The sequence below is a fragment of the Podarcis bocagei genome, assembly GCF_964188305.1.
Source record: "Podarcis bocagei genome assembly, chromosome: 17".
NCBI classification, from domain to species: domain Eukaryota; kingdom Metazoa; phylum Chordata; class Lepidosauria; order Squamata; family Lacertidae; genus Podarcis; species Podarcis bocagei.
In genome coordinates this window covers 6,778,391-6,790,789 of record NC_138143.1, presented here as the reverse complement: position 1 = coordinate 6,790,789, position 12,399 = coordinate 6,778,391, and the positions used below count along the sequence as shown (strand labels likewise).

The window sequence follows — 12,399 nt, the reverse complement described above, 5'->3', positions numbered from 1 at the left end:
AACAGACAACCAGGGAGGGGGTGACGTCAGAACTGGCTTAAAAGTTTGGTTGGGGGGGACACAGCAAGGATCAAAGGAGATGGAGGGTGGACGAACAGGGAAAAGGAAGAGCGAAGGGTTCACTGACGTATACCCTGAGACTGTCAGCTCCACAGCTGGTGAGTTTGGGGAAGCTTTGGTCTACAGACATGAGGAGGGGCACAGGGAGGCCATCTAGACCAAAGAGGGTCCAGATGCTACTGAACATTTGGGCGGAGGAAAAGCTGCATGTGAGGGGTTGTGCAGAGGGGGACTTGGGAGCCAGTACATCAGTGATGTGCTTCCAGCTCTGAGCAGGACTTGAAAACTGTGTGGGAAGAAGTCTACAAAAGCCTTCAGGAAACATTTGCAAGGCTTCCTTTTTAGAGCTTTTTATTAGAACCAAAAACCAGGGTCAAGCAGGTCTGGGGTGATCTTTGTTTCTGTACGTTGTTTCTGTATTAAATGGGAAATGATATTTTTGTGGTATTTCTTCTTACACCATTGTTGAGCTTTGGAGGAGAGACGGACAATGAGATGGGAATATTCCAGGGCGGTGTGTCTCTAGCTCTTCTCCTGATGACCTATTTATTGAGCATCTATCCTTATTTGCTAGCACAAAGCTTATGTGTTAGATTATATCCAGTCTCTATTGAGAATTCATTATTTGTAAGCAGGTTACACAGCAATGAGCATTCATCCTGATTTGCTTGCAAAGTTTTTATATATCTTCCCATTCATCATTTGTACATTCCACACTTATCAGTGCAACTCCCTGTCTCTTTCCTAATCACAGAAAGCCCATCTCTTTCTTTATTATATTTATATGTCCCCTATTCCTCCAAGGAGCTCAATGTGGTTTTCAGAGTTCTCCTACTCCCAGTTTTCTCCTCACAACAACCCTGCAAAGTAGGTTAGGCTGAGGGACAGTGACTGGCCTAAGATCAGCCAGTGAGCTTGTGACTGAGTACGGATGTGAACCCTGGTATTCTGAGTCCTAGTCCAACAGGTACACTACATTGGCTTTATTAAAGTGGTTGTTGTGCTAGAATGGAGCACTTTAATAACTTTTAATTGTAAACCTAAATTTCCCAGTATACGCTTGAACCCCTTCCACAGAATACTGACAGCCTGGAGACACTTTGAGGTTGGGGTTTGGTAGGACAGAATATCAGGAGAGCATATTTGAATACTGCCTGTGGCTTTCAGAACCATCTTCTGCACTCATCACAACACTAATCACAAACTTAATTCTGATCCGAGACCAAATTCCATGAAACCACCAGCAGATGGTGCCTCCTGGCCTTTTTGCAACCCCAACTCAATCCCAAATTTGTGATGGAAGCGGAAAGCAATGTAACTGTGGTTGCATGCACACTATACATTTCAAAGCACATGACTCCTTTAAAAGGAATCCTGGGAACTGTAGTTTGTTAAGGGTGCTGGGAATCATAGTTCGGTGAGAGGTAAACTACAGTTCTCAAGATGTTTTGAGGAAAGTCATGTGCTTTAAATGTATGGTGCATGTGCAGTTTCCTGGAAGGGGCAACCCTTCCATGCATAGTCAAGGAACCATCTGTCCTAGTTCCAGATCTTGTTCAGTGTGATTTTAGCCAGGAGGTCTTTTAGGAGGGGAAGAGTTGCCATAGTCTCCACAAAAGCAGGAAACTTGTCCCAAGGAAAGAGCAAACTCATTTTCCACATGACAGCCTCTAAGGAGCTGGAGGAGATTGCTGAGTAGCAGGAGACTGAAATAGGCTGGAGGGGGGCTTGCAATCCCTTGGGGGCAGCCTCTCCCGAAACACTCGGATGCAAAGACATTAATGAGAAAGCTGTTTGGGCTCAGATCCCTGGGGGCTCAAGTTCCTCTATGCTGGGGTCCCAAATTAATTAGCTTTTCAGGTGAGCCTATTGTGCTCCCCTCACTCTCACGATCTCAGGTTCTCCCAGGGAGTGGGGGCTGGAGAATCATGTTCCCCCCAGTTAATCCTAGGGATTGCAGGAAGGAATTGGGGAAAGGGTGCGGGGAAATATTGTTACCGTTCCGGCACTTCATTATCAGTACAAGAGGTAAAGGTTCACAACACCTGATGCTGCCAGGTGCGGCTTCTGAAAAATTATTTGAAATGCTCACAGAACTTACAAAGCAGGAGACCCTTTATGAAGAAGAGACAGTTGCGACACAGCTTTTTGCAGCTGGCTGAAGCAATATCCAAGTGGTTCTAAGAAATATAATGTCTGCTTGCTGGCACTCACCAGGATCACATACCAGGGTTGGCTCAAGCTACAGTATTCTGCTGTCCTGAGCCAAAAATAAAAATTTTAAAAAATCATTCTTACAGGGTGGGAAGTGTGGGGAGCCCACACAATATGCAGGAGGAAGAGGGATCTCTTTCAAGGGCCGTTCCATTTCTAGCTCCTTTCATAGAATCATAGAATTGTAGAGTTGGAAGGGATCCTGAGGGTAATCTAGTCCAACGCCCTGCAATGCAGGAATATGCAGGTGGCCCATATGGGGATTAAACCCGTGACCTTGATGTTATCACCACCACACTCTAACCAGCTGGGCATGAGTATGTAAGGTCCAAACTACACGGGGCTGGCAAACATGCATAAATGGAACTCCCAAGAGCCTTCCGAAAAGGAAAAGCAGCTTTGGGAGGGAATGATCTAGAGCAAAGAAGCAAGACCAAACAGACCCCACAGCTGCAGAGTTCTTGTTGTAGCGATGTCACATTAAGAGGATGTAGGCAGAGGGGAAGGTGGGCGTGAGGGTGGGTTAAAGGAGTAGGGGTTGGAAAGTGCTCAGTCCTGAGGGGCACTGGCAAAGTTTTGGATAAAGGTGACTTGTAGGTCAAGACAGAGAAATGCCAGTGGATCCTCTTCTTGCCTTCCAGATGTGGAAGTTCCCCTCTGTAAGAAGTTCCCCAATGTACCAGAACCGGCTGGGGTCTCTCCGGCTGCAACTTCCTCCCTTCACACAGCTGCCGCCCCTACCAGGAGACGTCACCGGACTACCTTTAGCCAGGACCAGCTAGATCACCTGGAGGCAACATTTGCAAAAAACCATTACCCTGATATTTACTGCCGAGAGGAGCTGGCCAGGGCTATCAAACTCAATGAGGCTCGCATCCAGGTACCTGCTCAGTACTTAATGGCCCCAAGAACATATGGACACTGCCATATTGGACGTGTTAAAAGCAGCCTGCAAGGGGCCTTTTGGAAACTGGGTCTCCAAGGCACTTACGTGCTGTGCCTTTCTACAACCATGGGACAAAGAAAGTGTGCTTTTTAAAGTCACATTTAGAACTATTTTTCCCCTTTGGTGCTTTTCATTCTATGTTTTCCTAATAGTGAGGCAGTATTTTACTAACTGCATTAATGGGTGTATGGACTTGAAGCTCTCCGTTTATGTAAACTTAAACAGTTGTGTTACATGTATTTCTTTATAAAAATATTTATAGACCACTAATTCATATAAAAACATCAGAGTGCTTCACGACAATTGTACATAAAAATACATACAACAAAACCCATAGAAAATAGTTAAAATCAGAAACCAAGTAACAATTGTGGAAAGGTGCATTCTTAATTGCCTGAAGGAATGGAAAAGTTTTCAGCAGGCGTTTAAAAGTTGAAACAGAAGGCGCAGGGCTAGACCAATGTTACTGGTTACATGTTGTTGTAACACAGATTCTATATGAGAAACTGAGGCATCCCCCTCCCAATACCTACTACAGTGGTAAGGTAAAGGGACCCCTGACCATTAGGTCCAGTTGTGACCGACTCTGGAGTTGCGGCGCTCATCTTGCTTTATTGGCCAAGGGAGCCAGCATACAGCTTCCAAGTCATGTGGCCAGCATGACTAACCGAACCAGAGCAGCGCACGGAAACGCTGTTTACCTTCCCGCCGGAGCGGTACCTATTTATCTACTTGCACTTTGACGTGCTTTTGAACTGCTAGGTTGGCAGGAGCAGGGACCGAGCAACGGGAGCTCACCCCATCGCGGGGATTTGAACTGCCGACCTTCTGATTGGCAAGTCCTAGGCTCAGTGGTTTAACCCATGGATTAAGTACTTAATTTGTTCCAGAGGTCCGTTCTTAACCTGAAACTGTTCTTAACCTGAAGCACCACTTTAGCTAATGGGGCCTCCTGCTGCTGCCGCGCTGCCGGAGCACAATTTATGTTCTCATCCTGAAGCAAAGTTCTTAACCAGAGGTACTATTTCTGGGTTAGCAGAGTCTGTAACCTGAAGCATATGTAACCTGAAACGTATGTAACCCGAGGTACCACTGTACTTTTTTATTTTAACAACAACAAAAAATATTAACCAGAGAACCAGCTGAGTCAGCAAAGTCCAGAAAGCTGCTAAGAATCTCTGCTTGGGCCCACAATTCCAATCTGTCTACCTACACATACCTATGAATAAATGTGCATCATTCCCCTTTTGCCTATTGTTTTGTAAGTATAATTAGTCCATCCCAAACACACTGCACAAGCTTATCTCATAATTTCCTGCTTCTGGTAGATGTTTACCTTCTGCCAATGTCCCAGAACATTCTTGGTCTTCTTAAAAGGCTGGCACTGACAAGTTATGGATTTTCAGGAATAATTCTATTCTAAACATCATTGCCAAGATGCCTTGCCCAGGGAATTCAATTCATAATATGCATTTTCTCTCTCCTTGTGCTGACAGGTTTGGTTCCAGAACCGGCGAGCCAAGCAGCGAAAGCAGGAACGAGCGCTGCCCAAACCAGGCACCCCTGGTATCCTCTGTCCCCTGCCTACAGCCCTACCTCGACAGTACCAATATCCCCCCACTCTTGGGTCACATCCTCACCTGCCTCGTTTTCCCTCCACCTACACTCTGCCACCCCCAACTCCCCCTGCTACTTCTGCCCAGTTTTCCTGTCCTGCCCCCCACCACCCTCAACCCTCCCATGCTCACGAAGACTGGTACAGCCCTCTGCGCTCCACAGCTGCTCCGCCACCTCCTGTGCTCTCTCTGAGTCTTGACCCCAGCACCCACTGGAACTAAGAGCTCTTTCTCTGCAGCAGATTGACAAGGTGCAGGAACACTGGGCAGGGGAAATTATCATAAAGATACCCAAATATGTGCATCGTTGTCTTGTTTATTCTCCTGGTAGTGGCTTCCATTAAGCAATTTTGCTGCATGAGCTTGACTGTTCCAGTGATAAAGAACAACACACACACACACCACTGCCAAACAGTGATATTCATGGTATCTGAAGAACAAGCTCAGTGTAACACCCTGTTTAAGCCACGTCAACGTATCTGCTGAAGAACCCCTGCCCCTTTGCTACAAAACCCCTGTGCTTCTCAAAGTCTTCTCGAATGGAGAGAGAGGACTTGGTCCATGTAAGGTGCTGCCCAGGCCAGTTGGGCCAAACCTTTACATGAACAACTTAGAGAGCAACCTAGAACCCCAAACTTCTCAGTATCTGCAATTTGAAAGTAGGGTGACCCGATACACATTGCCGAAAAAGAGCATTTGCAGCACCAAAAAAAGAGGGCACCAGTTTGCATAAAATTTGCATATGGTAATTTATATGTATAGACACAAATCTAGAAATAATTACTATAATTTAAATACAATTATAAAACAACTCACCATAGTGGAGAAGACGCCACGCAGCAGGTGATACTAAATGTTGATGGGCAGCTTCAAGTCCCTTCCAGCTCGCCTTGTGGCTCCTTATTTTTAAACTGGATTTGAATTGGACAACCCTCAAACAGCTTCAATTAAAGGACTGTCCTTTTCAAAGGACATGTGGCTACCCTAACTACAGGGGAAGATCAGTAATGGTGAGCAAACTACCTTTGAGAAAGCCCTGATAAACTGCTGAAGAACACTGGAGGTTTCCATTAGAGAGAGACATGCATATTTGAGCAGAAAGAAAAATTGAACTGTTCTATTTTAATTTGTTCTGAAATAAATGGATAGATATGAACTTGTATTAATAAGAACAAACAAACAGCAGAACTATGAAGACAAATGTGAATACCTAAACAAATGTAACTGCAACAGATGAAGAGACAAACAAAAATTATTTGTACAAATCAATAATGAATGAGATCTTAAATAACAAAATGAATGACAATAGGAAATTGATGAGTGTTGGAGATTTTGCAAATCCCTGTTCCCAAAAATGCAGTCTGAAAACCATGGCTTTATGCTCTTGGAGGACAGATATGGTCCACTATATTCCTCACAAGTTCATCAAATATTTGCACCATTGTCTGTTTTTGTGTAATTTCAGGGGTGCCATTCAAACCAGAAAAAAACACATTTTTAAAAGATACATAAAATTTTAACACACCACTGCCACAATTAATCCCATCTGAAAATTTCAGCTCACACATCAGATCTTACACAGCAGCTACTGGATGAAGCTTGGATAGTCCACCTTGGCTCTCACACAAAATGCCTATATATTTTCATATACTTGTTATGCCTTTTAAAACAGTTTAAGTTAATAGGCCTGCTATTTTTCCGCTTCAGCCTCTCTTTCATTACACACAGGATGAATAAAAAGCAATTACCCGGTATTATTTTTCAAAAAATTAAAAATCAGGTTTTTTTATTTAAATCAGATTTTTAAAATTTAAATCAGATTTTTAAAATAAAATGCTTTTGGAGGGAAAATCTTTCTAAAGATAGTTTTCTATTTAAGTTACATTATAGTCCAAAGACTTATTTCCATCAGGAAATAAGGATTTGTTTTCAGTTTTTCATGTGTGCTAAAACTCAGTCTAAGGTGTTTTTTTTAAAAAAAAAAATCATTTAACTACATCAGCTAACAAACATGGATACATATGCTATACTGTAATATTGTTTTAGTTAAATAAATTGTTTAAATTGTTAAGGAAATGATCATTTTTCTTCATCCAATAAAGTACAGCAGAAAAGTTGTCCAAATATGAACAGTTAACTTATTAAGCCTCACAATAATTTCATAATTATCTGTCAATGTATTTCTAATAGTATAACCAAATCAGTAATTTTTGATATAACTGCAAAAACTACTCTAAAAAATTTATTATTCCAAAAATGGAACCAGTTCATCTGGTTGTAAATATTAAGATTATACCAACAAGAATGAGTCTTTCTGTAAAAAAAATGATTTAAATCAAGTCTTACTGACTCATGATTTAAATCGTGATTCAAATCAAATCCACCCAGATTACACCCTTGCAAAGTGTTTATGTACAGTGGTACATACGCTTCCGGTTACAGACTCCACTAACCCAGAAATAATACCTCAGGGTAAGAACTTTGCTTTAAGATGAAAACAGAAATCGTGCTCCGGCGGCACGGCGGCAGCAGGAGGCCCCATGAGCTAAAGTGCTGCTTCAGGTTAAGAACAGTTTCAGGTTAAGAACAGACCTCCGGAACGAATTAAGTACTTAACCCGAGGTACCACTGTATTTACATTTTAGACCTTGAGGGATCTGAGATGGATGGTGGTGGATGTATTTTAAGGTACCTTCACACCCTCCCACATTTCAGAGATGAAAATCGGGGTGCTCTTGTGTATGTGTGACGTGCCTCGAGTGGCACACCACAAATCATTGCCTCAGAATGATTTTGTCCCTCCTCCGCCACCACACATTATGTAATGCTGAAAGCTCTTTTTGGCCTACTACTCCAGATTTCATTCATTTGCTCTGAAATAGCCTGTCTAGTCTAGCACTGGTTTCTAAAAGAGTGAAGCAGGATATATTAGTAAACTTAAGAGTGTTCAGTTGTTTTTTTTACAAAAGACTTTAATGTTTAATAAAATGCTAAATGCTAAAATGGATCTGCTGGTTTTTGTTGCAGAACAGTTGCAACTCAAAGAGGGGGGAAAATTCACCGTGACATCTATATTATCAGCATTGTTTGGGGAGGGAAAAGATGGAAGGAAAGTGGCACCAAGGGATTTTATGTCTGTATAATTTGCATGCTTGTGCCTTAAATAGATGCATGTCCAGATGCATCTACCCACCTATTGGGAGCTTTAATTAATCTAGAGGAGCTGAACCGTGAAGAATTCTAGTGCATGTGTGTGCAAATTAATACAATCTTGCAAAGGTGTTCCCCAAAGACATAACAAGGATGGTACCTTTCAAGAGAATGATACAAGAACAATAAGGACTACCAGTAACTTTTACAAAGTGACTGCTGGAATGTGCTCACCTGGTCTCAAATGCATATGCATGTAAACAACTGCACATGAAACACATGAAGAAATTATTATTATTATTATTATTATTATTATTATTATTTTGACTTATTAGTCACTTGTTATCTAAGAAGGCCTCCAAGAGACTTATATTTAAAAGCATAAACAAGAGCACATTATTCCATAAAAGATAAATAGTCATTTTATTTTTATTATTATAAAACTTTTATGTTTTTTACAGTAATTCGAAACAATCCTTCCCAGCTGCAATAGAAAACTTTTGCATCACAATAATAATAAAACATAACACAGACCATCAAATGTCGGGGGGGGGGGCAGCGAGGTACATTTTTACCTGGTGCTGAAAATATGTCAGTGAATGTGTTATGTACTGAGTTGAATAGGATCCAAACTGCAGCAGTCTGATTGGTCCTAGAACAACAGGATCCAAAAGGCAGCAGTCTGATTGGTCCTAGAACAATAGGATCCAAAAGGCAGCAGTCTGATTGGTCCTAGAACAATGCAGCAGTATGATTGGTTGGCAGGAACCACCCAATCATGCTCCAGATAAAAGTGAATCCACAACCTGATTGGCTTACAGTAGAATTCCAGAATTAGCCAATCATGTGCAGCCCATTGTGTAAATAATGTATATAAAGCAGATACTTTGAGGGGACTTTCATTCATTCCTCGTCACCACTATGAGCTGCATAAAGAGCATGAAATCACTTTGCGACTCTGAGTATATTTCAGAGTGCCAGGCAGACCTCTGGAGAAAGCATTCCACTGTTGGGAAGCCAAAGCTGAAAAGGTCCTCTCCTTTGTCATCACCCTTCAAGTTTCCCTCAGAGGAGACCAGAAGATGGGCCTCAAGTGAAGATATAACAGACTAGGTTTATACTGTGAGAGGCATAAAAAGCCGTAAAGAGATTTAAAAGTAAAAAACAGCACTTTGCATTGGGCTTGCAAGCAAATATATATGCAGCCAGTGTAATAGGAACAGTACTGGTATGCTTGCTTCAAACCTATGAGAAGTTAGGCTGCACTAATTGAAGCTTCTGCACTATATTCAAAGGCATCCTCACATAAAGCTCATTACAATAATCCAATCTTAAGGTTACCATGTTGTTGGTATTTGTCTGTCTCAAGAGACAATGGAGTGTGCCTGTGGGGGTGAAGTCAAACTGCTGCATTTACAGCACCAAAGTGACCTCCCCAGGGCACAAGCCTGGGCAGTGTTCATGGAGGTCCTGGGCTGCCCAGACGACACGACCCCTCCGTCAGCCTCGCTGATGTGGTCCAGAAGAAAGCAGAGCAATATGTCTTTTTTTTTTCTTTTCAAAAGATATTAAAGTTGTTTTTTTTTAAAATATAACAATGAAAAAATGAAAAAATAAAAGAAACAAAATACAAAATACAACATAAAAACAGTTAAAAAACAAATAATTTTCCATACCATATCTTCCTTACGCTTATTTCCCCAGACCTCCTCATACCTCCCTTCTTTGTATTCCACTTCAATTTGTTAGTTCAACAAATACCATTAAGCTTTTACCCATTTATAAACCTTTTTTTTCATATCTCCTAAAGCATTACAGCTAAAAACCCCTTAGTTTCTATCCAACATCCTTCTAACATTCATTAATTTTACAATATTTCTGTAAATAGTCTTTAAATTTCTTCCAGTCTTCTTTCACCAACTCTTCTCCCTGGTCTCGGATTCTGCCAGTCATTTCTGCCAAGAAAGCAGAGCAATATGTCTGGCACCAGCTTGGCTGCAGGAGTTGCAGGAAAGAGGCATACAAGACGCCATCCAACCACCTTAGGGACTCCACTCTGGATTTGTGTAGGGTTTACTCTTTAGCCTTCTTTTCCTGAAGACAGCCTGCAAGGCAGTGGAGGGTTAGAATCAGTGTTTTCTCTCCCCCCCCCCCGATGAACTACCTTCCCAAGTTGATGAACCCCATCTGCCCCTCATTTCTCTCTACACCATGTGCAGAAACTGCCTTCTTCACCATCGGATTCACTATTGGTCTCGTTCGCAGTGTTGTAAAAATCCTGCCAATTGCCCAGACCATCTCTGTATTCCACAGCTTTACTAGGACTTCAAAATATGAGCCAGCCACGCCAACTAGAAAACTCCCCAGAGCTCTCTGGAAACCAAGTGGATCCATGAGTGTACAAACTGCCATTTCATATACATTAGTTGATTGATATACATTAGTTGATTTATTTTCCACTGTTGATAATCAGGTGCTATAATAAGGCAACTGTGTTTTTTCTAAATGGGAAACATTTTCCAAATTGATGCAAGAAAGGCTAGGTAAAGGGACCCCTGACCATTAGGTCCAGTCGTGACTGACTCGGGGTTGTGGCGCTCATCTCGCTTTATTGGCCGAGGGAGCCGGCGTAAGGCTTCTGGGTCATGTGGCCAGCATGACTAAGCCGCTTCTGGCGAACCAGAGCAGTGCACGGAAACACCGTTTACCTACTTTATCTACTTGCACTTTGACGTGCTTTCGAACTGCTAGGTTGGCAAGAAAGGCTACTGCCACATAAATACAACATGCTACAGCTTGAGAAGACCCTCTAGTAATGTGTAACAATGTGGGCCAAGATGCTCAAGCAGAATACATTTACAGCACACAACAGCATCCTTATTGTCATTTTGTGACATGTTGCAGGGCAGTTATTTTATTACAAATTCCAGAAAGCTAGCCGTGCCTGTTGCAACAGTCTTCTCATGCAAATTTACTCAGGGGCAAGTCCTATTTTCAGTGGTATTTCTTCCTTGTGCAAGTTTTTAAAGGAACAGCAACATTGAATGCAGTGGAACTTGTTTCGGGGTAAACATACACAAAGGTTTGGACTGAAGTCTGAGCACAAGGGAGCAAACTGCAGTCTAATGCAAAGTCCTCCAAGCAAACTGACAGAAAATGGAGCATTGGCGGGAACCCTGCAAGACTACCATGGCAACAGCCTCTTTTAAAAGGCAATGTCATAAATCTGATAGTATCAGGTTTCCTGTGTTAGTAATGAAAAGGTTGGTAATGCTTTTTTGAGGTTACGATGCACGAGGTGATGAATTTCAGTAGTTATGAGCTATCTGGGTCCCATTTGTAAGTGGTCCATTCAATTTAATGTCGTGGGGAAAAGCTAGAAATATGTAGGAATTCGCTCCCGAAAGCAATAGTTAAGAAATTATCTTTATAAGGAACAGCTAACATGTCCACGGAATAGAGAGCAAGCTGTTGACGGTGGCTGCTTCGGTGCTACCGAGTATTGCAATTTCTGGAATCGCGTTCTTTATCCATGGCTTTTTCATTTTGAGTACAGACGGTATCGTCTGGCCTACGTCCACATATGCAGAAGGGCGCTGCTGGCCTCGGGAACGGAGGTATCCAGAAGCCCGCGGGGGAAGAGCCTCCTCGGAGCGAGAGCAAAGGGCTTGAAAAGGAGAGCAAAGGGGTTGCCTGCGCGCACCGAGGCCCGAACCAGGGCCAGGCGGGCTACCAGCGCGTTACGCGCGTCAATCGGCTTCACCAACGTCGGAACGTGCGCCTCGCCCTTCGCTTCCCCTCAGCCCTGCGAGGCAGCCCCCGCGAACTTGGGAATTATTATTATTAATTTATTATTATTATTATTTTATTATCAATGATTTATTCCCCGCTCATCTGACTGGGTTTCCCCAGCCACTCTGGAGGCTTCCAGGACGCAAAAACATCGTAAAACGTCAAACATTACATTTCCCGATAATAATAATATCGTCCACGGAGGCCTCGGCCGCAAGAAACCTGTTTAGGGTCCCACATTATTTCCTCAGTTTGTCTTTCAAGGCACCACAAAACCCGCCTTGCTTCAAACAAAACGCGCGAGTCAAACGTCCCGCCCTTAACGGTCGGCGCTCTTCGTCTTCCTTCTGGCCCTTCTCCCTCCCTGCCCGTAAAAAAGCCTTCCTTCAGAAATGGAGGGAACAAGAATGGCCATTTCGCAAAGCACGGCCTCAATTAGGCAGTCGCTCCCCCGCCCTACAATCCAGTCAGAACCGGAAGTGCAGGTCTCTATTATGTGGAATGCAGGGGGGAGGCGGAAGCCTCGCGCGAGCGAACAAAGGCCCCGGATGCTGTAGCACATCTCTTTTTGGAGGGAAAAAGTTGAACGGATCCCCGGATGTCGGAGCGACCTCTCTCGTA

The 12,399-nt window shown here is 43.0% G+C and overlaps 1 protein-coding gene and 1 long non-coding RNA gene across 2 annotated transcripts; one reads left to right on the top strand and one right to left on the bottom strand.

The window, feature by feature from the left end:
- Positions 1-79: 79 nt before the first annotated feature.
- On the top strand, positions 80-5,525 carry LOC308576449 (homeobox protein prophet of Pit-1-like; the record flags this gene model as incomplete). Its single annotated transcript, XM_081175840.1, has 3 exons — positions 80-158; positions 2,916-3,154; positions 4,717-5,525. The coding sequence occupies 3 exons, from the start codon at positions 80-82 to the stop codon at positions 5,056-5,058; spliced, it is 660 nt and encodes a 219-aa protein (XP_081031966.1). The 3' UTR covers positions 5,059-5,525.
- Positions 5,526-10,133: 4,608 nt separating this feature from the next.
- On the bottom strand, positions 10,134-12,277 carry LOC308577276. Its single transcript, XR_014003564.1, has 2 exons — positions 10,732-12,277; positions 10,134-10,694 (listed from the first exon to the last, which is right to left on the bottom strand). It is a non-coding gene; the product is annotated as an uncharacterized lncRNA (long non-coding RNA).
- Positions 12,278-12,399: the final 122 nt, after the last annotated feature.